Below are 27,745 nucleotides of genomic sequence, written 5' to 3' on the forward strand. Positions count from 1 at the left end.
TTTAAAAAAATGCCCGCAATGGTATTTCTATTTAGCTAATACAGAAGGCGAACTTAGTTCTACATCAATAGTCACAGGGACTGGTAAATTTAATACATGTTCAAAGTGTTATTTATAATAATGGCTGTCATTGACACCCTAGTGTACATTATACGGTATATTTTGGATGTATAATTTTAGTTAGAGGGCGGAAACGTCCGAAATTGCGAACGATGGTTTCCATAATCTGAAGAAAGTGTCCGAGTATGATAACTTGAAATTGACCAATCATGTCAGAATTTTGACAGAAGCGTCCGAAATCGAACAATAGCATCCGAAATTAGACAAAAGCCTCCCAAATCCTATGATAGCGTCTGACTGAGGTGAGGGAAGAGAGTTGAGGGGGAGCATCTATAATCTGACACAAACCGTTTGATTAAAGGGCCAGTTAACAATTGATCGCCTCTAAACGAACTGCACCTCAACGAAACCATTTGAAACGCAGACACAAGTATGAGACAACACCATTCTTTACTAAAGAGAGTCGCAATATGCAGAAAATTAATCCAATAACAAAAATGTGGAAAAAGAAAGTTATTCTTAGAAATCGAGACTTAAGACGTAGTAGCGAGTCTCTAACCTCACAGCTAATCCAACACAGCCTGAGTACACTGTGCATCATCGGATGATAGGAATCGAAACAAGTGATAGACAGCTACGATCAGAATCCACCAAATAGAGACAAACTACTCATAGTAATACACAGCCATTTCAATACTTTAATTACTACCTCAGCCAAATTTAAGGTTATAATTATACGCCTGACTTTATTAAAGTTCTGTCATGCGATCGATGTGCACGTGTTGGTGCCTTTCGTAGATCTGTCACGCTGAGCCCATGAACGTGATGACTGAATCCGAAGCATTTTAACCAATAAGAACCCTGAGCTTGTTATTCAGTTCCTTCTCCTTTCCCAACAAGGTGGACATATGTCGTTTGTATGCATCGTGCTCCTGCCAAAAAAAGAGAGGCATCGATAAATTTTTAAGGTGTAGCCAGTTAAGGTCACAATTTCTACTGTTGCTGCACTATCACGGATTATTACAACGCACAAAATAAATGGTAAACTAGTACCTTTTTTTCACACTTGCTTGTCACTTTCACTTACTTTCTAATTACGCGAGAGTTACACGCACATTACACGCGCGCACTACGACCAATCGCGCTTAATGCACTTGTTATCACCACTGGATGTGAATGATCCGCAATATGTGCTTAAAACGTGTTTACACAATAAACTCTAATAGGGTATTTCAAGAAACCATCGTCTTATGTGTCTAACACGGAACGAATTCGGCGTTTTGGATTTTCTAAGACAGCAGAAATGAAAGAGAAAACCGCCAAGTGTACGTTTAAGTTTAAATGTTATGTCTTTCATAAATTCGTGGCACAAAGTGTCATAATGACCTACCTTTGCACTTTCCCTTTGCCTTCTCTCGGAGTCTTCAAGCTGTTTTTTGAGTCTTACAACTTGTGCATTCACGGACATGCTGCGTAATTCAGACCTGTAGTGTGTCAATAACAGTCTTAGCAGTCAATAAAACTTGGTGATAAATCATGTTATTTACACAGAAAAAAACAAAAATAATAATAATAATAATAAAGAAATAAATTGAAAGACTCTGTCATATAAAAATACTAGACACTTACACAAACTTATCTTCAGTCTCTTTCAGTGATCTTTCAGTCTCTTCTAGTTTCTGACAAATCTCTTTCATTTCTCTTTGTTTTTCCTGAATTATAGTAATAATAATCATGAATTAGGAAAAGAGAATAAAGTAAATTAATGAGAATGATACAAGTGGTTAATATATTGCAAGTAGAGAATGTATTTGCCATGAGGATGAAAATTTCATCAGACTGCACCACCATCTCTCTCAATAGCCTTATGTTGAATGCTGCTTACTGTAAATGCTGTTAGTAATAATGTGACCCCCTTTTGTCCTCTTTAAACATTCCCCATACAGGACAAAATATTAAGGCTTTGCTATGGTGTTCAGGCTCTAATCAAACTCTAAATAAGCTTCCTCTGTCTGCAAGGGTTTTAATTAAAGCTGGTTACAAGTGATTTACTGCCTCCTAATTTAAGACCTCTGGTCACCATCTGTTTGGCCTGCAAGTAGGTTTAATTTTTGCATTTTGCATTATGGTACAGCCACCTGTTGTACCATTGGCAGTTGAAAACAAGTAAATGAAATCCCTATGTTAGGAAGCCTCTGAAAAAAATAGCCTCTCAGTGGCTTGTTAGGACCCTTTGGTCCATGTCCAGGTCTTCATCAGCCCTCAGAGGCTTAATGGTGCCAAACGAGTATGCACACAATATAACCAAATATCATTTTCTAAAAATATGCAAACAAATCCTTACTTCTAAAGCTTTCCCTCTTTCTAAAGCCAGTTTTGCAAACTCATCTCTATCCTTGGCCAATCCCAATACCTTTGCTTGAGTTTCATCTTTCTCTATCGAGGACATTTTTAACTTTTCCTCTGACTTCCTATGCTGCTCTAAAGAATAGGAAGGTCAAAACAAGGAACATAAGAAATCCATTTTCACAACACAATAAAAAATAAAAATAAATTGTTTCATAGCTGAAAATTAAAAATTACAGTACAAGCACTGTTACTGAGATCACTTAACCCTTAGACCCCTAAGAGTGACTAACATCTAATTTCTCCTTACAATATCACCCCTGAATCACACATTAAGGTTATGAGAATAAAGTAAATGATCACCAACTAAAGAAGCTATTGATTTTCAACAAATTCTCCTTATCAGCACCTTGGGATATGTATAAAGATCAGTATGGAGAATATGCATACTGATTTTGGATGTAAAGGATTAAAAAAAAAAACCAATCACACCATTAGCAAATAAGCAAAGATTCTACCATAATTTTGCCAATCAGTGCTTCAGAAAAAAGCAAAAGAAGACAACAGAGAATTTAGATGGCATTCAATCCTTGTTTGCTGTAAAAAGATTTCTCTCTTTGAGCACATGATCCTGGTGATGGTAGTCACAATGTAAAATGAATTTCCCTGAACAAACCTTCTGCCTCTTTCTGCAAAACTTTGATTTCTTGCTGAAGTTTTTCAGTCTGTTCACCATGCTTCTTTTCCATAGCAGACAGATTTCCCAATGCTATCCTTAAAAAGGAAAATAACAATTAATTAGCAAATAACTTAAACCATATGCTGAAATTACATTGTAGAAGTTATTGTGAGGCAATGGAAACTAGTTGTTACATCATAAAAAGCTCTTAGAATTAATTTAACAAAGGTTCTTGCATATGCAGCAGGGGGGAGTGTGTTAATTGAGGCAAAAAGATAGATTATTTATTTATTTATTTATTTATTCTAACCTTTCTTTTTCCCTTGCAGCTTGGTATTCATCATGGAGACTTTTCAACTCATCTCTTAGTTGCTTAATTTGTTCATCTCGCTCTTGCACAAGGCTTCCAAAAAGTCCTTCATTTTCCCTCCTCAGATTAGTGTTTTCCATCCGTAATTTTTCATTCTCAGTTTTGTATTCATCCTTTATTTTAATAAGTTCCTCATGATTCTTATTAAGCACAAAGAATCTTTTCTCCATCACAGCAAACTTTCTTGTTTCATTATGCAAAGCAGTCAATATTTCATCTCTGTGTTTTTTAAGCTCACTGTTTTCTTCCTCGAGAGTCATGCACTTCTTCAGAGATTCATCTGCACGCTGTTTTAGAATGCATATCAGTTCACATTGCTGATCAATGCGGGAACGCAGTAATCCATTTTCTGATAAATCATCTTTTGACAGTGCTCTTAGCTTTTCCAGATTTGCTTTCATTTCTTCAGGAAATTCCACACTGTCAAACTACAATTATAAACAACAAACAATTAGAGGGTGACAATGATATGTGCTGGGGTTATTTCCCATTCTATTGGATCCTAACATGAGAGGCTCATACACACAACTTTAGTTTGATTTGTTTACATGAAGAAAAGATTTTCAAGTGTACATTCCTAATCAACATCCAATGCTGTCTGTTTTTTTTTTGTTTTTTGTTTTTGGTAAGAAAAAGGAAAGAACTCTGCCTAAAAAACTTTAAACCCTAAGAGTGACCCGCATCTAATTTCTCCTTACAGTAATAGTGCTAAATCATTCATTAAGATCATGAGAATTAAAGAAATGATCACAAACTTAGGAAGCTTTGATTGTATAACAAATTCTCCTTATCAGTACCAAAAGTAATGTATAGAGTGTGGAGAGTAGGGATACTGATGTTGTGGTGTAACGGTTTAAAAACAGTGTTAACTATTAGCAGCTGGGAGGATTTTTGGGAGCTTTAAATAAGATTACCACCTTTCCATAAATTGAGAAAACAAGTCGATACCTTTCATTATATAAAAACAAAGAGAGACAATTTGAATATAAGAACGCTTATTTCTTTCACTAGCATTTCATTATTTTTGGAAGAAAAGGAAATATCTTCTCAATAGATCTTAAGTATAAAACATAATAAATAAGGCATTCAAGAAGCCTGAGATTTTAATATTCTTTAGACGTGGCTCCTGTATGCACTAGAAATTATAATATTCATATGTACATGTACAATCGTGATCTGTCATAGATACCCGCATGATTCTTAAAATAAAATAAAAAATTTAAAAAAAATTAGTGCACAAGAAACTTGAACCCAGTATCTACTAGGTTGTGTGAGTAGAAATGTTTTCAGACATTTCAGACTTACATCAACAAGTCGAAAATTAACTTGGCTGCTTTGTTTCAAGTGAACTAACCACAATCAACCTTTTAAAATTTAGCCTTACCTTACTAGAGTTAACTAATTCTCGTAGCTTTTGAGGTGATCTCCCTCCAGATCCACCACTTGAAGCCATTTAAATAAATAAAAAGTTTTTTCAATGGAAGTGCCCAAAGTCAAACGTTGTCAATCGGTCGCGCTGAAACAGGCCACTTAGCAGTCTTAAGTCAATTGCATCTGATACAACGAATAAAATATCCCTTATCTCTTGTAATGACTGTTTACAAAGTAAGGTTTAGTTTGTCGAAACGTTTTCCTCTGCTGAAAAAAAAAACCCATAAAATTCCGGTATCTTGTGGTTTGCAGAACAAAACAAGCAGGAGTGCTTTGGCAACAAAGTGGAAAGCAAACTTGTTACCAGCTCCCTCTCGTCTCAGCCTAAACCACAGGAACGGCAGTGACACAGGTATCCCTACTTATGTTACCAAGTAGCTCCTAGAACTACTCAGGGCTGCTAAACAGAAAGCTTTCAAACAAGTTTTCTTTCCTATGTGATCGCAAGACGCGAAAGCGTAAGGCAGCTTAATTAATTCCTCTATAAGAGACGCAATTTTGAAGTTCAAAATACTAGAGCAAAACAGCGGTTAAAGAACGGCCTTAATGTGGACCTGTTGATGTTATCAAGTTTATTTTGTCTTACGGGGAAGATCCCGCGAAGATACACACATGATGTCCTCGCGCTCCTTAAACAAAACTTTCAAGCATATGTTCATATTAGAGATTGGAGGAATTGTTCTCCATTACATCACGCTGCGGCAAAAAGCGATACGGAAAATGTCAATCGCACTCCTGCTTTATGAAAGGCTGCCAGTTGAGCAAGGAAAAAATTATTGAATGACACCTTTTCATTGTACGTATCAAAATGGTCACTTCGATATTGTTAGAATTCTTCTCAAGTATATATGGGGCTGATTTTGATGCCTCAACGGATTGTTGACGTGTTATTACATCGCCATGTTAACTGCCGATAGTGGACATCAGGATATCGTATACCGTACTTAAATGAAACGTAATTGAAGTCTTCATTAAAAGGATCCAAGGAAGATTTTGAATCAAAATCGTAATTACACTGGGGAGAAAGACATGGATGTGAATCCGATTCCGAAGATTCCGGAACGGAAATCGATGACTACCCGTACATCTGCGGAACTGAACTTCATCAGTTCCGTAAATGTCTCGATCTAAGCTCCGTCAAAAGACACCTGTTAATGACAGTCTTTTAGAAGCCATAGGAAAAGTAAGAGATTTATATATTACAAAATTGAATAAATTTTTTGAGTTAGAAGGCGATTCTGATGCCAGTGACAACGACAACGATGGCAATAATACATAAGGAGGGGATACCAAAAGACGAAAATTTGTTTAATTAAGGTGGCTCCTTTTAAAACATATTTATAGATTTATTATAATAATGTCAAATAGCTGGGAAATTGATTCCAACTTGTGTATAACAGCAACAAAATGAGATAAAAACAAAGAAATATTAAAAAAAACTTAAAAAACTGAAAAATATCTGGATTTTAATTGCTGATGTTCCTTAGCGACGAGATCCAACCATGTTGTCCTCTTCCCTCTTATTCACTCCTCTACAGTTTCTACATTCAATTCTTACTGTTATCAAATTGGAAACTTTTAAGAAAATGATTCGTTCTCAGTCCCCGTGACCGTGACGTTTCCCAGATCATCCTGAGAGCCATACGCTTTTATTTCGTGACATATTATATGAAATTTCTCTTCCTCCTCAAAATATCCTTGCACAATATTATCCAATCGATGAAATAAATCCTTTTTCGTTTTGTGTAACTTCTTCAGTTGAGATTTAACAACATCGTCTCTAAAGTTCACTTTCTTTTTCATTTTTCGTCTGTAGTTTCCTTCAGAGCCATCATCTCTACGCTTTTGGATAATAGAACTTATTCTATCAAAGAGAGATTTTCTTCTGATGTTTCTTGGTTTTTCATGTACCGATTCTTGGACCTCCCGTTTCCTTAAAGCTGTAATGGCTTTGCTGATTAAATCAAAATGAATTGACTTGCTTCTGTTAGAATTTAAGGCAACGTTTGTTACTTCTGTTTCTTCCAACGCGGTGGAGGTTTGCTGGAATTTCATCCGTTTCATAGCGTTACTAACCACATCGAATAAAGCCCTCCTCTCCTCATTCCTTGGCCAGTCGTATGCATCCACTAGATCATAAAGTTCACTTTGATTCACTAAATCCTTTGCCTCAAAAAGTGCTTCATTCATTAAAGCGATGAAAAAGTTCATGGATAGAATAGTAAGGCTTAATAGTAGTAGAGCAGCGAAGATTCTTCCAAATGTTTCATTTGCTTCTGCTAAAGTATTGATAGGCCTCGCTTTCACTCGTCCCAGAGTGAGTTCGAGTTGAAAGTATGTTCCCTTAAGAATCGACGAATAAAACTCAGATCCATTCCCGAAAATCAAAATGCCGAAGTGCAAGAAAGCCACAAAAATGATAAATAAATTGAAGCTGAATGATGAAAGAAGACGCATGGATTTCTGAAGAGTTTTAGAAAACACTGCAATATGAGAATTAAACCGAATCATTCTCAACAGTTTCAAAATGACGATAAAAGTGAGAATTCCAAGCGTTGCATTCTCCACTTCCAGCGAAACGACAGCTTCTTGAAAGCTTACATTCGCATAAATGTTTTGTTGCAATTTCTGGATCGTTGCAGACACCCTGATAGTTTGTAAAATATACATTACCACAGCTGAAACAGAGAAAGTAATCTGAGAGATTTCGACCCAATTCCAGATGGACTTGAAATATCTGCAGCGTTGCCTATAAAGCTTATAGCATTCTCTTCCGAGGAAGAACAGAATGAACACGATGAACAAAAGTATGCAGATCAGATAAAACTCATTAGATGCTGTTTCCGACGAATTCAAAGAAATAATATTACTTCTTGTGAAAGGCACTTTGTACCCGGATGCTTCCACTTCATAGAAATACGTCACAACGGTTAAAAGGTTTACGGATGGGTTGAACGCGGCAAATTCCATCATAACAACTCTGGTCTGTTTGTCCAGCCAGTAATAGCTCTTAAGGTTCTCAACGATGCTATATCCGGTGGAAGTATCGTATCCGAGGTCTGCAACAAATCCTCCCCCTGGATAAAACGAGAACTCTCCCCACTTTGGTGCTGTGTCAGCATTTTGGTATCGCCATGGCTTCGGACAGAGTCGGAGCAGCTCGTCATCACTCGTAGAGTTATCGACAGGGTTCCATCCCGGTTTATGAAATACAGTCTTGTCTTCGTTAATTTGCGAGAATCCCTCGTAGCATGTCGGAAAGGTAGTTTTCATATAGTCCAAGACTTTACACGAGGCTGAAAAAATTAAAAAATAGCATAAAAGGAAAGATGATCAGTTTTGACTCGATTTTTTGCCCTTTGAGCAATTCGAATGGGAAATTCTTTTTGTATTCAGGGTATCCCTAAACGAGTTGTTCCAAAAATCAACTTAAAAAATTATATGTAAAAGGAGGAAAAAACATTTTATTTCCTCCACAGACCACTATCCACGATAAAAAGCAAAGAAAGCGGTTCACACTTAGTCGTCAGATAATTATTCGAGTCAAAGGCTAGGATGCCTTTTAGAGTAAATCCTTATTATTAAAAAAGATTGCTAGGATCTGGGACATAATAAAAGTTAGTAATCTAACAGGAAAACGGCCTGGTTGCTAGACCAGATTCAAAATGGGGGCGTTTATCGCATGATCATCGCTTACTTGGAGACAATTTCCATTAAGTAATGTCATCTTTTGGAATCTCAAAACATGATCAGTGCTATAATTTGCTATAAACCTCTCATGGGTGTAGATGAAAAGTTGTATAGTTTGTAGACCATACGCATACTTCTTCCTCAATGGTATAGCAAATGGAATAAGCTGTGGTAGTAATGAACAACTAAGATTGTAGTTCTTGACAGTATTTCATCCCGTGCAGCATACATGAATATATCTTATGCTAAACTCTGTTTTGTGTACACGACTAAGTTTTACCCAATGTCGTATAAACTAATTTATCCATGAGTTTGAAGCCACTGGATGACGTATGGGTTAAATGGGGTTGTTTGGTAGGTCTTGGGAAAACTGACGACGAAACTTACTTGATTTCACCCTCAGCTGCCTTACTCGCGCCATTCCTACGAGCAGAGAATGTTTATCACCTATGTACATGGTTTGATTCTCCTCTTTGCCATTGTACCATTTGCCAACAAACACGCCAGGTATGAAAACATCGTTTAACCACCTCCAAAACTCCTTATCGTTCAGTACCTGGGTGATGAAGTAAGAGAAAGCAATGTGTTTCGTAAGAACACGATGAAAATTATCGTTTGTACGTAAAAACATTTTGCGCGCAAATAAGCTGGTTCAAATATGGCAGAGTTCGCGTAATTAATTTTTTAAACAGGAGTAGAGCCAAGGAAACGGATTGTAAAGGTGATAAGAAAGACTGAGCAAGTGATACAAAATAATTTTCCAAAGTTGATTCATTCTAGTCTGCTTTCATCCTCTCTCTATTTTTGGTATATCAACAAAGGCAGAAAACCGAGTGTAAAGGGTTCTGATGATGGATGCGACTTCTTTTGATGATAAACTACAGCAATTCATGTAATGAAATTACCCACCGTACTAAACTTTGGTAATCCTTCTCGGATGGACTTTGTCATGAGATATCGATGGTCATTTCTGTTACCATAACAAACCACCATTAGCAAAAAAATGAAAATAAGATAAAGAAAAAGATCCACAAAAAACTGCGAAATGTTTTGTTTTCTGGCTTGATTCTTTCTCATCTCTTCCACCTTGGATAATTCTAGATTCCATAACCTTTGTTTTGAGGGGCTACTTTGGGGTTCCTCGATGCTTTCATATCCTTTTCCTCTGCTTGCTTTCCTTTTGAAAATAGCCGCTACAAACATCGCCATGAAGAAAACTTTCACAGGCTCAGTGACTACTACATCCTGGCTGAACGATATCAGCATTGAGGAAAGCCACTTTTCACTGATACTCTTTCCCCACATCAGACTGTAGAAGACTGAAAACACTGCCGAAACTGCACATGCGCAGATGATCAAAAACCAAGCAAGATATATCAACAGGGTTGCTTTAGAAAAACGACCAGTGCTGGTCTCAGACCTCTCTCCTCCTTTTTGAAACAGGAATACTACGAGAACGTTAATTGGTGCCACAATTAACGCGCTTTCAATACCAATAATTACTTGTCTCCACGAAAATTTTAGAGGTCCAATTTGAAAGACCTCTTCAGTGCCACCATCCAATTGATAGAACATCGCATTAGCGAGCATAGCCGTTAATAGCACAGAGAGGCAGCATGACGCCCGCTGTACTCTTGTAAAGCGGCTTTTTCGTGGCTTTGTTGCAACTGAAACCCAAACATGTGATTCAGTGAGGCCTTTCCACCATCGCTTCATGACCTCCTGGTTGAAATCTAGTTGATTGGGCGTTAATTCAAAGGTACGCTCGATTCGACCGTCACCTCGTTCAAGGGCAAACCACTGATTAACCGTAAATGTCCAAGAGTTGTTAAACTGCTCGTCTAAAATCACAATTTCTTCTAGAAACCACGAAGGACTCTCTCCAGAGTTATCATGACCGATTCGCACTCCTTGAATCGTGCCAAGAGGATTGCTAACCTTAAGAACGAACACGTCTGTGTTAGCTCGAGAAAATAACAAATTCTCTGCACCAGGCTCTTCCGGGCTGAGCTCAAGAATACCAGTGCTTTCAGTAGTTCCGTAAATTTCTATTGCAACCCTGGCCGTTGTGCCAGAATTTCTCCAGACACCTGTAGAAACGGTTATCTCGAATTCTTGCAAGTTATTCGACGCCGAAGGCAACTGTATCGGCGCACCATTCTAGAAAGCAATACAAATGAAGATATTCATTAACAATTCTATGAACAGGCGCCTTTTCCTAAAAATGAAATATCCTCCAACCTAGAGTTAGACTGAATTTTATTCACTGGACGAGTTAAAGGTAATTATGGGCAGTTATGGTTCATTCTTTTTGGTTTTTTGTTTGTTTGTTTGTTTTCTTTGTTTTTGATTTGTTAGTTTTTTTTGGGAGAGGAGAAGGGTCAGTTTGTAAAATGGCTTCAATCAGCGTCAAAAGTCTGGGCACACCATATTGTTTTCCTTTCTGGTTGAACCCGTAGTTTCCCACTCGAATACAATGTTTCTCATTTTCTATCAGACCTGAGAATTCACTAATATACAGAATTGTTTGTTTTTGTTTTTTGTTTTCGGGGGTAGGAAGGGTTTAAAACTGAATAAAAATCTCAGCAGTCAAAAGCCTTTTTTAGTCAAGGGACGGAATATTCCTGGCACTTTTGCCACTCAGCGTAGACAAATTTGTGCATAGAGTATACTATGTGGCTGTCAGTTCTGTTCTAACATATCACTGTCCACAACCTTCTGGAAACACAAGACCGTAACATTTTCAAGAAAGTATCTAACACTGTGAATTATCCCCTCCTTTTCTACTTAGAATCAAATCGACCCATTATAACCTTAGAAGGAAATCCTCTGAAAAACCCAAGATCAACACGGTCCACTCTAAGAGTACCTATGTAAATAGATTGGTCTTTAAATATAATTTAGCATTAGAATAGGGGATCTTTTTACATCTTTTATACACTGTACACTTTAGATTTTAACTTGTAACATAGGAAATGTATTTTTATCCCATAAACAAATAAAGACATATTGCTATCAATCATACTTACATTCCTCTTGTCTTTTTTATCTGCTTTCCGGACGATAACAAGCACGACAATATAGATTAGAAAAACTACGGCCATTGTTACAATGACGGCAACATTTCCAGTCTCTCCCAGTTTCTTGAATTCGATCAGGACCTTGTCGAAGTCGATGGGATTCGGTTTCACTAAAAGGCTTCCCCCAAACGAAGTTAAATGATTGCAAGAACAGTTGAGATATCCATTTAATTGTGCAGATAAAACCTGCAAGTAAAAGTAAAAAAATATATTCCACACTCTTTCAGACTATATATGATGATTATATGAAAATACCGAAGAGTACAGAATAATTTTGGAAAGTACGGAAAATCAGACCACAGTTCTCTTAGTAACTGCGATCATCTTCAGAAGGCATACGGACATGCCTTCAGTAGGCATAGGGACATGCCTTTGGAGATCTCTCGCGTTTTTCGAGTTGATATGACCTAAGCGTACCTGACAGCCGTCCGTTATCCACATTTCTCGCTCCTCTGACCAGTGCACACAGCTCTCTTGGGCTACCTTCAGAGTATAGTTATAATCCGTTCGAGAGTCATAAACTGGCACCACTGATACATTTTCGCTCCGGGGTGGGGTGGGCGGTGGGTCCTTGACTTCGACGCAGGAGCGCTTTTGCCGTCCCTGTCCGAAACAAGATCTTTTACGCCTCTTAATGGGAATAATCAAGCTGGCATTGGAAATCTTTACACCAAGAAAGTATTTTCCAGGACTCTTAGCTAAGAATTCGATGGGTTCAAATGGACTAAATGAACACTCAGTTTCGCCCTCGTTTTTGTCTTGCGCACTTGACGTCGAAACACATCTTGAGTACTTAGACACAGTAGCGTTGAGTTCATGCACTTTTGTAGTTGGCCTCTGACCATACTGCAAGTAAACAAACAGACTTACAGTGGACTCTTGAGGAGTGATTTCCAGCTTTACCAGAGTGTTTTCGAACTCAACATCTATCTCATGAAAACGTAGATTTTCATTTTTGGTAAAATACTGCGGCTTCTCCAAGGCGATGACTTGAGGCTGTAGTGATGTAACGATGATGATGTCGCTTGAGAGATTTGACACTTTAATCACATTACGCGTTTCGTCTTTTAAGTCGAGAGCTAAGACATCAGAGTTGACTCGCTTCCTTGTTCCGTCCCAAGTGTAGGGGTTGAATGGAATTGACAACATCTGCCATAAATGAATGATTAAAAGCTTAAAATAGAATTCAATTGAGTGTAAAAAGTAACAGACATTGCTACTATTTTACCTTACAAAGGTCTGTGATTGGTCAAGTAAAACTTATGCACCACCCTCCACCAATCAGATGCAAAAGTAAATCGTGGCTCGGTCACCTACATCTTTTTGCCCTTGAGTTACATTCTTAAGAAAAATCCAATTGGTGCCCAAGACCACGCACCAAAAATTTTTCCTGACTGACCCCCCCCCCCCCCACAGTCAATAGCATGTCTTATTCGCTCATAAGATGACTCTGAGAATACTTTGATAAGCATGCTTACCTGAGTATCAATGTAACCTTTTGCAGTGACAGTAAATTGTAATGATTGGCTGTCAGAAGGAAAAACAAATACCCCGCCCGCTGCTTCGATCCTCAACCCCGCAAGTTTCTCGAGGCTGTGGCGTCCTAAGGTCATGCTCAGCTCCCTCGTTGCTATGGAGATCATGCCCTCATCCGGGGCTCTAACAGCTAATACTGCGTCAGCAACTAAACTAATTGTTTGCATCGCGGTCTTAACGAATTTCACACCCTGTGAAGATAAGCACACAGGCAGTTTATCAAATCTTAAAAACATCGGGCAGAATAAAGCGGCAAATTTGATCGCGACCTCGCTTTGAAGAGCCCTAAACTAGAGAAGAATGGGCCAAAATTGGCCCACCAAGCTTCGTAAAACTTACTGTTCGGAGTTTTTAAAGTGCGTGCTTCTAAATAAACACACGGTTTTTTGAAGATTAAAGATGTATCCACAATTTTCACTTAAAATGAACGACTTTTACGAAGTAGAAGCATTATCCTTTTGCCCTTGAAAATACTCAAAATTCGGTCATTATTCGATCATCAAAGTGATCGTATAACGTAGCAACAACGCCTGTCGACCAATCTTAGCTGAAAAGTTTGTGAGTATCATAGGTTCTCTTCCCATTCTCATTCCCATGTTCCTTGATCATTTCAGACTCTTTGTCTTAGCACATTTCTATGTCTTCTGTGATCCCCAATTGCACAGACCCACGAAGACAGAGAATATTTTTGTTCTATATAATAAAGAAACAAAATCTGTTGACGGTGACGCCATCTATGCGTCTGTCCTCTAATAGGTTGTATAGACAAGAACCAATCAAAACATATGTATGAGTTAGCCTATTGTATGAAATATGTATTATCGCTCAGGTGTGCTTAACATTATACCTGCTCTTGAAGCCCAGAGCCGAAATCTCCTGACGCAATTACTGCTCCAGTTTTCAGCACACTACTGAGACATGTGCCCAGGTTCTCTGCAGACTGGGTGACTAGCGGTATGTAGGCCACTTCTTTTAACTGGGCGGTTCTCCAGAGAAGTGATGTCATTGAACCAACAGCAGACATCGCGGACTCCTAGAATTTCAAAGATAGAGAGCAATCGTAAATGTTGATAATATTCATTATCAAATGCTCACTTTTTTTTAACAATTTCCATACCAGAGTATTGGAGGACACTCTCTCCGAAACCTGTAAAGCAGAGCCAATTACAGACGTGCTTTGGAGAAGGTCTGGAAGATTTTGCACAGGTAGAGAGATGATCTTTTTGATCAGAAAATCTTGAATCTGTGGAGATGAAAGAAGACACTTCTGAGACACTGTGAGACACATGAATCAATTTAATCGTAGTTGTGTGGATTGAAATTTGCTCACCACCCCTCCCCCCTTACCAAAAAGACAAAATTTTAACTACAATGGTGAGAGTAACGAGGATAAAAGAATTGTGCTGTTTACGGAGCAATTTTCACCTCAATCACTAACTCAACATCAAGCTGACTTACTTTAGCCTTATTCTGTAAACTAACGGTGCTATCCTGGGAAACAGTCTGGAGGACAGAATTTGCAATTTGTGCAGCTCTACTTAAGTCTCCATCCTGGATGACGTCATTAAGTAAACTATCATTGGCTGTCAAAAAGCTGCTGATGTTTTCTGGTCTCAAAAGCTCCGATGGCTTCACCTACAGAAAGTCAAACATGAACCAATTGACTGTAAGAAAAGAAAAAAATAAAGGCCACAGCAGAAACTAATCTTACTATATCTCAGAGTCAATAGGAATAGTTCTACCCCTTGGGGGATTTGAAGAAAAATCCCTTTCGCTTCAACAAAGTAATGACATTCTAAAAATCTCTACAATCTATACGATCACGATTCACTGACCAACTCGCTTGTGTTAGCAATCAAAATAATCATGCTACAAAATATAAACGCTTGCTTTTTCCAGGCTTTTCTTTAAGAAATAAGAAAAAATAAGGCAGGTTCGGATAACGGATAACGAATCGTTCAAAACTCACGCCCCCTCTACTAAACGAATACCTCGAACCTTCTTTACAGCTGAAGAAATGGAAAATATGGGTGTTAATTTCATAAAAATGGTCACTTCGCAATGATATCATAATTTTATAACGTCATCAGTTCTTCCTAATGACGTCATGACCAAAACAACTGGAAACATAAAGTCGTACCTGCACAGACAAATTTGTCACCGCAGCAGAGGCACCAACATAATCAGTAATTATCACTTTGACCTTTACAGTGAAGTTTTCCGACAGATTACCAGGCGGTAACCAAGAGCTAATCGTGTTGTTAAAACCATGAAACAACATACTGTATAGACCGTTCTCTAGTTGATGTTGAAACTGGTAGGACAGAGGTATGCTGTCACTTTTCCAGTTACTGCATGTCAGGTTGAAGTCAGTTTTCAGAGAGATGCCGCTGGAGGGAGTGATCGTGCATGTGCCCCCTGTAGGCGCTGACGTAGTGGATATGTCGTATGCACTCATCCCTGGTAAGCCGGCGGTAGTTTGAACAAACAATGCCAGACGGTAATTTGTTCTCCCAGAGAGGGAACCTTTTTTGATGACGATATTACTTGAACCGACTGGTGTGTCTGTGATAAGCTGTAAATGTTGTGTTCGAATCCAAATGCCGTTGTTTGCAGATGAAGAGGATTGTTCATAGAGTATCCACTCATACGAAGAGATATTGGAGCACAGGGACCCCTGGCATTGTGACTGAATACTGAGTTTAACTTGTGGAACAACTTTCAGTCCACAGTTTACTAGGCATCTTAAAAATAAAAAATGGCATAACATTATGACAAATAACTGGAGAGTTAAGTCGGCGACACACCTGGCGATTTTTTCGGCCGATCGCGGCAAATTTGATCGCAATCATTGCATCGAGCACACCTGGCGATTTTTGCCGATCGGCGTTTAAATCGCCGGGTATGTCGCCGGCTTAAGCTGGATGGCTCTTGGCTCAGGTGCATGACGAAACTTGCTCGTCAAGGATAGGCAAGTTAATAGTCAATTAAGTATTTCAATTGCTTTTGATAAGGGAGAAAAATTTCTAACGTAAACAATATTCATTTTTAACCTTAACGGTTGTGTGGCGGACAACTGCGCTTAGTGGAAAGAAACACAATCACTTGAATGCGTCCAGAATGCTTGTACTTTTTTTAACAACGACTACAGCATTCTACTTATGAGGAGCTATCCGATGATTCGTAGTTACTACGTTCTCAGAACTTCCTTAAAATCGTTCCGTCAAAAAAACTTGGTAAAAATGGTGTGGGAAACCGCGCCCACTGCACTTAACCAGCGGCAATCTAAAACTGTGTATGTAAATACAACGAATTTTGTTAACAGTTGCTTAATTCAATCTGACTGAACGACACAAAACAACTCGCTTACCGTTGGTATATTTCAGGTGGGTCTCCTTTCACCAACTGAATAATTTGATATGCACTCGAGTCGCGATAGTCTTTAGAGACAACTAGTTTAACCACGTATGTCCTGTTGAGGAGCAGTGGTGCTGTATTAAAGGTGATTTCTATACCAGAATCGTTCCCAAAATAACGAATAATCGACTCGTCTAACCCTGTCTGACTATCATTCGTAGCTGTCTGTAGGCCGGTGTAATTGCCTGTAATCTCGCCATAAAACCAGGTAAAGTTCATTCCCGAGTAGTCACCGATGCCAACGTCCGGGTCATATGAAAGCGACGCATTCATTGTGATGTTTTCGTTATGTCCTCGGATGACCTCAATGCCTCCGTAGATGACCGCGACGAGATCGGGTTTTCTTTTGCACGACTTCCCACCTGAAAAAAGTGTGAATGAAAAAAACTTGCTTATTGATGGGTTAGACCATTCAAAAATTAAGCTCTATTCTTTTTGTTTCTTTTGTTGTATTTTTTGTTCCGGCTCAGAGCAATCGATCAACCAGACTACACATAATTTTAAGTCCTTTTCACTCATGTTTTGAAAATAACCCGCGATTGCATTCGTTTTGCTTTTCTACGCTCTCTGATTGGTTAACTTGAACTCCTGCTCCCTCGCTTATGAATCAATCAATTGCAAAACTGAATTCAAGTGCGACTTAGTCCCTTGTGTTTCTCTGCACTTGAGATCAGCTAGAGAGCTTTTTTTATTGGATTGTCGTTAAGCCAAAACCAAACCAATTACAACAGCCAATCAGAAATAAGGAAAACACCTTGAAGAACCGATGAGGGTTCAAAGTAAAAAAAAACGCGCGGGCAAACGCGGGCGACTAAGACGTGATTGGTTTTAGTTTTGCATCTGATTGGTTGACGCGATTCTTCCTGGACCAATCACAAAGCAAAATGAGGCAAAACCAAAGAAATTTCAGATTACGTTCGTCACTCATTTAAAAACTGCGCTAGCGACACTCATTCGAAAAACTTCTCTATTCCGAATTGGTTTAGAAATTATAGGAACGATAATACTACACGTGAGACGTAAGTTCCTTTGTTTTGAACCTGTGTTTTTTATTATTGCCTCTCCTCCCCCTTCAGTCCCCGCAGCTGATCAAAGGAGCCACAATCAGTGTATGCAAAGACGCCTTCGTTGTAGGCTTTTTACGCGAACTTAGCCTACCTTGCAAATATTTCGGCTTGTTGCAAAGTGGTGAGTTACAACACAAATAGTCGCAGCACACATTTCTGTTTTTCATCAGCAGATCACATGATGGGCCAGCGTCTTTGCATATATTGCTTGAAGTACAGTTCATGGACAGAACTTGAAAACTTGAATTAAGTCGCATATAGGCCCAGACACATCGATCGTTACTCGGCTCACAAACTCTTTGTTTCAAGTTATTTTCACTGCAATTGATCATTGATCCTTGGCATAAGGACTCATAACACCTGAGGGGCTGGACTGTGAGACAAAAGAAATAACGCGTGTCAAACTTGGCTCCTGGTTTTTGAAATTAAAAGTACCATTTTGGACCTCCCTCGGATTCAGGACTGATAACACAAATTTTGAAGTGTACGGTCCGAGAATCATGCATCCGCAATCACAGGTTTTTTTTATCACCATACCCGCCTTCTTTAATCTGCATTAAAAATCCGGAAAAATCTCCCGGTACATTAATCGCAAGAGAGGCGGTGGCCTCTGGGTATAGGCCTTGAACTCGAGATTACTCAAATAAGTACCTTCACACTTATGTTCTTAGGGAGGACACTTTACTCTCACCATGCCTCTCTCGACCTAAAAACAATGTGCCAACCAACTGTCAGGTAAACCTGACGAAATACGAGAGAAGAGGCCATGCCCTTTGATGGCGCAACATCTTATCTAAGGGAGTAGTAATTGTCTTCACATAGCACGATTAACGAGACGATCGCATGCGGTGTTTACCCGTTCCCTAGAATCGAAACTTCCCTTTTACATGTTTGTTAGTATTTAACACGTAAATACACAATAAATAAACTAACCCTACCTTGACTTATACTACTTCCAAGTATCGATTGCGAAGCAATCGTACGAGATGGTGTAATGTTGAAAGTTAGACTTGCCGACGTAGCATTCTGTTTTACTGTTGCCGATGCATCCGATGGTGCCGTCTGGAAGGCGGTCAGCGGAAGAGTTTGATTTACAGTGGGCGTAAAGTACTGAAAAGTTTGATTGACAGCGGGTGTGGCGTACGTAAAGCTTTGATTGACAGTTGACGTGTTATGAATCGTCGCTTGATAGGACAATCTTGTAATCGTTGGATTGAGTTCCGTGTTTTTCGTTGGATTGGGTACCTTGACTATCGTTGGATTGATAATCGTGTTTGGAAATGGATTGTTGGAGGGTGTCATAGATGATGTTGGTAATAATTCAACTGGTGTTAAAATAGCAGTCGATAAACCTGTAAAATTTGAAAAAGTCCTCTTGAGTAGTGTTTCGAGTTTGTTTAACTAAAGAAAACTCATAAGTAAATAACCGTAGCTCAGCTGTATTTGTCTTTTGTTTGAATCATACATACACTAAGGAGTGATACCCCGCAAAACATATACATTGAGACAAACCAAGCAAGACAAATTAACAAAACTGGATGTCTGCTTACTTGAGCTTGATGGTTTCTGGTAATCTTTTATTTGAGATACATCATACAAAGAAAGAGCATTCTTGAAAACCCAAACTTGGGACAGCCTTCCCTTGAACAGGTACCCAAGCCACAAAGGGGACTCTGTTGCTAATTCCGGAATCCATTTTGCTGTTGCGTTTGCCACTTCTATTCCATCCACGTAAAGTTTTGCCACATGACTCTCATTGTCATATGCCCCAGCGATGTGACTCCATTCATTCAGCAACAGGTTGTTTTTACTTTTTACGGAGTACTTCGTGATCCGATCAAGAGAATTGACGTGGAAGACTGGGCGAGAGTTTTCAAGTGCTATACTCACTCCGTCATTGGAGTTCTTCCAGTAGGAAATAATTTCTCCATCTCTGCCTTGTGGAAAAACCCAGACGAGAAGTGTAATAGAGAATCTGAAAAGCAAGATAAGGAGGGCACAATACAGGAAGGATTTCAATTGCTTCGAAGGGGCATAAGTTTTATCGTTCTCATCTAATTTTAAGAGTTCTCCATGCGACAGACATTGTCGTCACTGGTGCCAGTTGAAACGTTTGCGTATTAACACGGTAAACTTATTTGACGACTGAGTCATCATGTTAGCTTATTTACTCGATGTGGTATAAAAGTAATATCGTCTTTCGCTTCAGCAAAGAGTCTCTTTATCAAACACCAGGAGAGCATTACGTTTGGAGACTGAATCTTAGGGAAATCCTGCCCTCTATCTCTTAAATTATTGTTAGACTCAAAATATCTGGTCATGCGCCTCGAAATTATGTTACAAGTACCTTCCTGATTGAAGGGCGCGCGATGAGCCAGTGGAAAAGGTGTACTCCGGATCAAAATATCCAACTCCCACCCCTGGCCAGATAATTGTGTTGTGCTCTTAGGCAGCCATTTTACCCTTACGTCTGTCCATTCACGATTATAGGAGGGCACCGGATAGCTGTCAGGGAGATCAGGAGAGGGTCACTTGCGATGGACTAGCATCCCTTCCAGCGGAGGGGAGGGGAGGGGGAGGGGAGGAGAGGGAGGTGGAAAAAACCCTCGTCGCTTCATGCTACAGAAACTGACATAAGCTCGGCTGGGTTTGACAAATGGCCTCTCAGCCTTACATTACCTTTCCGAATAGATATTATATGATAAAAACACCTAATTTACCTCGTATTTAAATTATATGACTCATTAAGATAGATATAACTTGGCGGTGAGCGCGCTCCCGTGAACTGGTACGACCCACCAACTTCGCCATAACGCCCCAGTGCAGGCTGAGCATTGGAGATGATCCCTGCTGGATTCTTAGACGGACTGTAGTCATTTGCTTTACTTGAGAAATTCAGGGGGTAGTATCCAACAAGATGTGAAAGTCCTAGAATGACAGACATGAATGTAATAATCTAATATAGATCCACTGGCGTTCTAAAACAAATGCTACATCCTCACTGGCTATAGTACTCGCTATCTATTCCGTGAGAAATAGCGAGTAGAGTAAGTAACCTAACAGGGTGCACTTGTACCCGAGAAAAAATTTAAACGAGACCTTATTTTGTTGCTAAGTTTCAGACGAGTAATATATCCACCATACAATTTTAACTCTATTTTATTCAAGATTCTACCCTAGTGGCCACTCCGTTTATGGTGTAGAGATTAAAGTGTGATTAAAACTAAAACAGAAAGTTTTAAACACAAAATTTCGAAATATAGCTAATAAAAGAAAAGAGTGAACTTAACGAATGACACAAATTAGTTGCTGTATCATGTTTATCGGCTCCATTTTTATGCAATTTCAAACTGCGATTTGCGAAAAAAAACTACCGCTAATAACAAGCGAAACTAAAATGACCGAAAAACTAACTCTATCAACGGAAAATGACTAAACCTAACGTTGAATACTAATACGAATAAATTACAGAACATTTTTTTGTCCTGACAAATTCCACACGGGCCATACAAAATGAACATTTAACAGCGTACAAAGGAAAAACAAACGAAAACTAAACGATAATGATTTGGTGTTTGGATCTTAAACTTTGTACTCCAATTCTGGACTCGAACGTTAAAATCAGTCTTCGTATCGCTATGTCCAAATTTCTCTCAGGAATTTCTTTAGAGAGGTCAGTTTGAAGGAAAATTGTTTTCTGATATTCTCCGTCAGCCCTTAGTCTGGAATTTTACTATAGTTGAATCTTCAATAAATAATCTTAAAATGAAAGGAATATATATGAAAACAAACAAACAAACAATAAAAAATAAACTAACAAATTAAACCCTGTGATCATGAGCCTTCAACGTGATCCAATATTTTAAAACGTTTGTTGCCTTACCTTCACAGCTGGCCATGAATCCCAGGAGCAACAAAGTAACTCGCTGCATCTGCAAAACAAGGATTCGCATGAAGGAAAACACTGTTAAAGGCTGAAAATGGATATATAATTTACTCATGAATAAGAGATGATGCTACAACTACATTATGCTATCATACTATTGTGTACAGCTTTAGTTAAAACGCAGCTCGGTCGCGCAATAAATATTTTGGATGTATTTAAACTCTAGCTTTCTCAAGGCTTTATTTGTTAAATACTGTGGGTAAAGATAGCATTGTTGGAACCTTCTCTTTTACAATTTGAGTTTTTAGAGTTTGAGCTTTAAAATCATCAAGTTAACTTACCAAGGCTAATTATGTCCTGTAGAAATTAAAACATGCAATATGTCACACTATTTAACCAGCTGGAAAATATCTGCATTAGATTTCAAAGGTTTGCAAGAGTGAACCTATTAACCTGTACTTTATGCTTTACCAATAGATATATATAAATGATTAATTCTTCGCTCGAAACTGCAAGTGCCTGCATTGTAGCTTCACAAGTTTTCCAAACTTACAAATATGAATTTTGCTTGTAGAAATGAATATAAACAAACAAATGAAATGCCACCTCAAAATTTGAACTTTAAGATAACGAATTTTAGCCATGAAAAGCCTCTACGATGATAAGAGGAAAAGTTGTTTTTTATTCTTTGTCTTTCAATTTCCTTCGTACTATTTTAAGAGTTTACACTTTTTAATATCTCCTCGATAATGGTGAGAAGTTCGGTTAAGCAATGTTCGGGTATTTGTCAACTCAACATGAAATATTCATGCAACAACCAGCTTCACTTTGCCTTTTCGATCTCATTTGTTTAAGTAGTTGAACTCACTCTGAACTAATAGTTTGCGGGAAAAATATTACAGTAGGTCTAAATACAGTGGGAAACCTACTAATAAATATGAAAAGAAAGTTAGATCGTGTCATTTTGCATGAAACATTCAACCGTCATGGCCTCCGCATTAATTTGCCTCTCAATAAGATCGAATGAACTACAGACCTTAACTAAGAGGGCGTATTTCCGGTCGGTTGTATGGAGAGCGGTGTTTGATACTGAATAATAAATAAACTGATGACTAAATTTTTTTTTGGAATGGTCACGTTATGTGCAAAGAGCTCTTCTTTCGCTTAAAAAGAATAAGTAATTACGAATTCAATTGATCGCATTGTATTACCGTAGCTATATTGCAGTGACTTTAGCAACACCTCGGAAACCGTTATTTGGCATTTTGTTGCTGTGAAATACTGCCTTTTGTAAAATTTTCGATAATGAAATTGTCTCTGACAGCTGTGAAATGTCAATACGTTGTTTCAGCAAAGATTAAACTGAAAAAAACTAAATGAGAGAGAGAGAGAAAGAAAGCTGTATGTAAGACTATCGCAATCAACACATGAATACTCGCTGACTACTATTGTAAAATTGGCAAAATATTAAAACTATAAGCTCTGTAAACCTGTCATTAATGACAGAATTTACGGCAAAACCTTTTATTCAACCTTTGTCAGTTTTCAAAGAGGCGGTTCTTTGTGATGTTAAAGAATTTTCAGTTTTTTAAAACTAGAAACAGGCTCTTCAGCTTAACGGATATTTTAGAATATGATTAACTCTAACTTGGTAATTAAGATTTGCGCTCAAAATTGGCTTACAGTGACGCAGAGGAAAATACAGTTTGCAACAAAGGTAACATAAAACATGATTTCTCATTTTTAAGATGACTCACGTTCGTGTTCAGTCTTCAACTGCTGTTTTTATACTTACCTTACAAACCTCCACCATGCTGGTGAAATTGAATATGGGGCGATACGTTTTCCTATACGTGAGATACAGAATGTGCCTTATCTACGAAAGCTGTCAAAAGAGGAATACATAATTGTCACACAATACTCATTAAACGGTCCATTCTTTTCTAAAAGCCGACCGCGTTTTCCCACCTGCAAATTTACGTAATATAAACACGTATCTCATTCGCGTTTTTCCACCTGCAAATTTACGTAATATAAACACGTATCTCATTCGCTTCTCTAAAAAACTTGAAACTGAGTCGATGAAAGAAACAAAAAATTTTTTGAGGACTTGCGTCGGGGATCTTATTATTTTTGATATGTTCAGAACAGGACCTGGAATAGCTTTTAGATTATAGCTCGTAAGCTGTAAGGGGCGTTAAAACGTGATTAAAACTTCTTAGCATATTTGCAATTTAACTTACAACACCTGACACCACTGTAACGAAATAATTGAAAATGAAGACCATATTCAGCCTCATAAGAGCCTTATTGGAAGGTAATCCGGTTTTCATTCGAATTACACCAGAATCATCAGGGGATTAAAGGGAATCCGTTTGTGCGATACTGTCAAAAATGAAAAAAAAATTGAAAATACAATTGTTGATCATTTCCTTTTCATCTTTTAAATAATGTGTACATCAAGACCTAATTACAACTACCAGTAAAACATGACACTAATTTAAGCCTGACTCTGCACATTTAATAACTATTGCGCATTTCGAATGAAAATTAATTTTTATATTTCGTCATGGGACCTCTTCATTAACGGTATATTCGTTATCACAGAGATAGAGAAAGTCAATCAGCTTGGGCAATAGGCAACATACTCAAACTGAAAGAGGTACAATTCAGTAACCGACGTTATTCCTAAACGTCTGCTAACATTTTCCGTCAGTGCATGTTGCAAATTTGAACTTTTTACCGAAGAATTGTTAGGAGTTAAAATTCATACCGATTAATGAGTTGATATGTAAATGATCTGAATACGGTATTTCTGTCAAGATCGTGCCATGAGGGAGGAGCTTTTCCAAAATTCTTCCAAAATAGTCCAACCCAATTTCATCAGTTTTCATCAATGACCCGACTGTTCCTTCATAGGTAAGGTGTACATGTAATGATGTCGTGTGAAATGGAGGCAAAAAACGGGTGGTTTTAAATTACTTTCTGATGTTTATTTGTTTATCTTTTTGTAAATACCTCAAGAAAGCCAAAATTAATTGAGAGATTCGTTACATTATTTCACGTTACTTAAATTCGTAACTAACCGTAAGATGACGAATTTGACTGATTCTTACATTATAAGACCCTATTTATATAGTCAAGGATACTTGTTCAGACAACCCTCCTGCGCGAAACACCTGTATGGAGCGTTTACATGGAGTTACGAGTTGTAGCAGCTGCCCCTTCCATAGTCCAAAACGTAAAACCTATGCAGGAAACATATTGGACAAAATTTAAGCCGTGTCGACTCGTGCAGACGAGCTAAACTGTTCATGTGAAAAAAAGTTGTCCCGCGTGATAGGATTACCCTATCTGCTAAGGCGAGATACCTCTCTCTCCCGAGTTGTCTTGCTCCCCGAGACAGGTTTTCCATTTTCGTGTAATGTCATTTACGCGATTGGTTGAATTCTTAAACAAATGAGTAAAAAGTTAGCTCGGCCAGGGTAACTCGGCTTGGGGGGTTGTCTCCTCAGGTACCGGAGACCGTATAAATAGGCTCTAAAGCTCTTTATAAAGGTTCCCCTCGTCTTGGTTCGTAATTTAAAAGTGGGTCATGCTTCATTGCGCGTTCACTGTGACACGAGGCACGCAAAAAGTTTGGAGTGGGAGAAAGATGCTTAGGGGTTAAATAATTCTCGATTGCTCTTCAAACTTCTCAAGTAATTCGTATCTAGATTAAAATACAACTGACGCATGGACCAATAGTTTCATAACATTTTTAACGTGGTTATTTACATGCTACGTTAACAGAAATTCCTCCCGTGCTTCAGTGCATCTACAAACGTCGTCAACTTGCATAATGGGAATACAAAGCGGCACGCTTGCGCAATTGAGTTTAAGCACACGAATTTACCAGCTATGTGGGCTAAGTCATCGAGACACCTATATGAGAGGGCCTGGGAACTGATCTAAAAAACGTGCATTCTTCTAAGCCAAGAAAACTTTCGATATTTTAGTTCTCTCGGTTCTATAATGAATTTATACCACTCAGCTGCCCTTTTAGCTAAATCTGTGAACCTTCTTTATAGTCTGACGAGCTGCATAAAAAAGTGTGATTTCAGATTTTTATATGCAAATCAATAAATTTTCGCTGGAAAAGCAGCAAATGTGGAGATGTGATGTTTGAGGAAATGGCTTATGATGTTCCTACGATGTTGGCGATCAAGCGCAAATGCTTTTTGTAGTGTTATCCTTGACAAGTAATTAAAAAAAAGTTTAGATTTGATTGATGTATGCAGTACTCACGAGCTACATTTATTAGGATAAATGTATATTTGGCTCTGACGAGGGGCTAACGCTCGAAACGTCGGCTTTGAAACGTTTTAGGGTGGCCTATTTACGTTATCAACTCAGCTGATAATATCAAATTTCCTGTTATACTCTCCCCCTGACGCAGCACCACAGTTTCTTTAGAAACTTACCCCCTTCAGTCATTTGTATATTTAGCAAGTCGAGAAGCCAATGAAATCAAAGAATTTGGCTGAAAAAGTGATTTGTAGTGGTTATGCAAATAACTGCGTTAAAAGACTGTAAAGAGAAAATCAGATATCACACCATGTGATTTTGAATTATTATCATTGTATTGCTGTTACGTTCGTCTCTTCTAAAAAGCACGCATCAAAACTGTACAATGACAAACGTTGCAGTAGTCATTATTTGCAGCATAATTTCTGTTGAAAGCGTTTTTATTCTAATCGGGAACATTTTTACAATTTATGTGTTCTGGATTCATCGTGCTCGTCTGAAGCGAACCTCGTTTCTTCTAATAAACCTGGCCATTGCTGACCTCCTTGTTGGCGCTACTGAACCAATCGCCATTGGAACAGGGGCAATCCATAGGCACTTTCAAGGAAATAAAACAGATGAAGTCCTCGTATCAAACCAAGATGATTTTTCGGCGATAATTCCTACTATGTTTTCTTGTTCGTCCTTGTTTTTTCTTGTTCTTATCTCATTGGAACGTGCGTATGCTGTGGTTTGTCCTCTTCGCCATCGGCTCGCCTCCAACAAATCGTACATTTGGTGTATTGTCACCGTTTGGGTTATCGGCGGATTCGTGGGTGCAATACTTTTATTAGATTCAGCCAAAATGTGGAGTCATGAAATCTCACAGTACATTATTTGCTCTATGATATTTTCCGCTCTGGCCATAATCTGCGGCAGCTATTGGAGCATTCGTAATAAACTTTATTCCAGAGATGTCCCGGCTATCAATCGAAGTAGTCGAAATAACGTCGAACAAAACATAAAACTATCGAAGACTTTGTGCATCGTAACAGCTGCCTCTTGTGTTTGTTGGCTGCCGGGGAGCATTCTATACTTTGTGAACGCTGTATGTAAATGTTATATATCTATGGGTGCTCTCTATGCCACAACACTTTTTAATATAGCGAGCTCGTTCATAAATCCAGTCATTTATAGCTTTAGGATGCCTATCTTTAAAGAGCCACTCAGTAAGTTAAAACCGAGAAGGACACGGAATGACAGGAGAAACTCAAAGGCTGGTGTAAAAAGCCCAAACGATCTGTCCAAACCAGTAGCAATGCTGGATTTCAATGAAATTCCCTATAGTTAAGGACTGTACCATCCTCTCTATGTTTAAGAAAGAGAATCTTCAACATTCGTAAATTTACATATACAGCAAATGCACTGAGCTAATCAATGTCAATGTAATTCAATGTTAGCCAAGTTTTTTCTCGCCAGCAACGTTCTAACAAATATAACAGCAGCACCAGGAAAAATAAAACAGGGCTCTAGACTGACGGACATTTCAAATCTAAAAGTGGAGTACATAGACGTAGTAATTAACGGTGAAATCCAGAAAACAGTTATTATTTCTCTATGTATTCAGCGAAGCCTGAGGGACGTTTTCGCGGAAGGAAACAACTCATTAGGAGGTTTGTACTTTCATTTCTCTGGACGTGCAATTTAATAGATAAATAATTAATCTGCTTTTAATCTGATCTGCTTCCAGATAAGTTCAAATAATTTCCTCTTTGTCGATTTACTCGCTTTTAAATTATCAAATCTTCAAAACGTATTAATTAAAGAGGACAACATTTTGCCTAAAATATGACAAGGAGAAGTCTTTCACGCCTTCCCCTTTTTTTTTTTACTTTGAAACCTATTAGCCTTTTATGG

The 27,745-nt window shown here is 38.3% G+C and overlaps 2 protein-coding genes across 3 annotated transcripts; both read right to left on the bottom strand.

Moving 5' to 3' along the window:
• Positions 1-12: 12 nt before the first annotated feature.
• LOC131799194 (coiled-coil domain-containing protein 89) lies at positions 13-5,149 on the bottom strand. The gene is made up of 7 exons (XM_059116896.2): positions 4,840-5,149; positions 3,396-3,883; positions 3,083-3,180; positions 2,405-2,541; positions 1,690-1,772; positions 1,451-1,544; positions 13-992 (listed from the first exon to the last, which is right to left on the bottom strand). Exons 1-7 carry the CDS (start codon positions 4,906-4,908, stop codon positions 906-908), a joined length of 1,056 nt encoding a protein of 351 aa, XP_058972879.2. The 5' UTR covers positions 4,909-5,149; the 3' UTR covers positions 13-905.
• A 1,204-nt stretch (positions 5,150-6,353) lies between these two features.
• On the bottom strand, positions 6,354-23,374 carry LOC131799244 (polycystin-1-like protein 2). Of its 2 annotated transcripts, XM_066173840.1 has the most exons (17): positions 23,358-23,374; positions 21,560-21,608; positions 20,397-20,604; positions 19,227-19,651; positions 18,615-19,028; positions 17,768-18,049; positions 16,563-16,971; positions 15,333-15,936; positions 14,651-14,827; positions 14,310-14,435; positions 14,040-14,225; positions 13,135-13,383; positions 12,074-12,805; positions 11,606-11,842; positions 9,486-10,736; positions 8,964-9,132; positions 6,354-8,182 (listed from the first exon to the last, which is right to left on the bottom strand). In XM_066173840.1, the coding sequence occupies exons 2-17, from the start codon at positions 21,606-21,608 to the stop codon at positions 6,465-6,467; spliced, it is 7,236 nt and encodes a 2,411-aa protein (XP_066029937.1). In that variant the 5' UTR covers positions 23,358-23,374; the 3' UTR covers positions 6,354-6,464. The 2 variants fall into 2 exon arrangements, with proteins under 2 accessions (XP_066029937.1, XP_058972937.2); XM_059116954.2 differs by lacking the exon at positions 23,358-23,374 and having other exon boundaries at positions 21,560-21,634.
• Positions 23,375-27,745: the final 4,371 nt, after the last annotated feature.

This window comes from Pocillopora verrucosa, chromosome 10, assembly GCF_036669915.1.
Source record: "Pocillopora verrucosa isolate sample1 chromosome 10, ASM3666991v2, whole genome shotgun sequence".
Classification (NCBI taxonomy): Eukaryota; Metazoa; Cnidaria; class Anthozoa; order Scleractinia; family Pocilloporidae; genus Pocillopora; species Pocillopora verrucosa.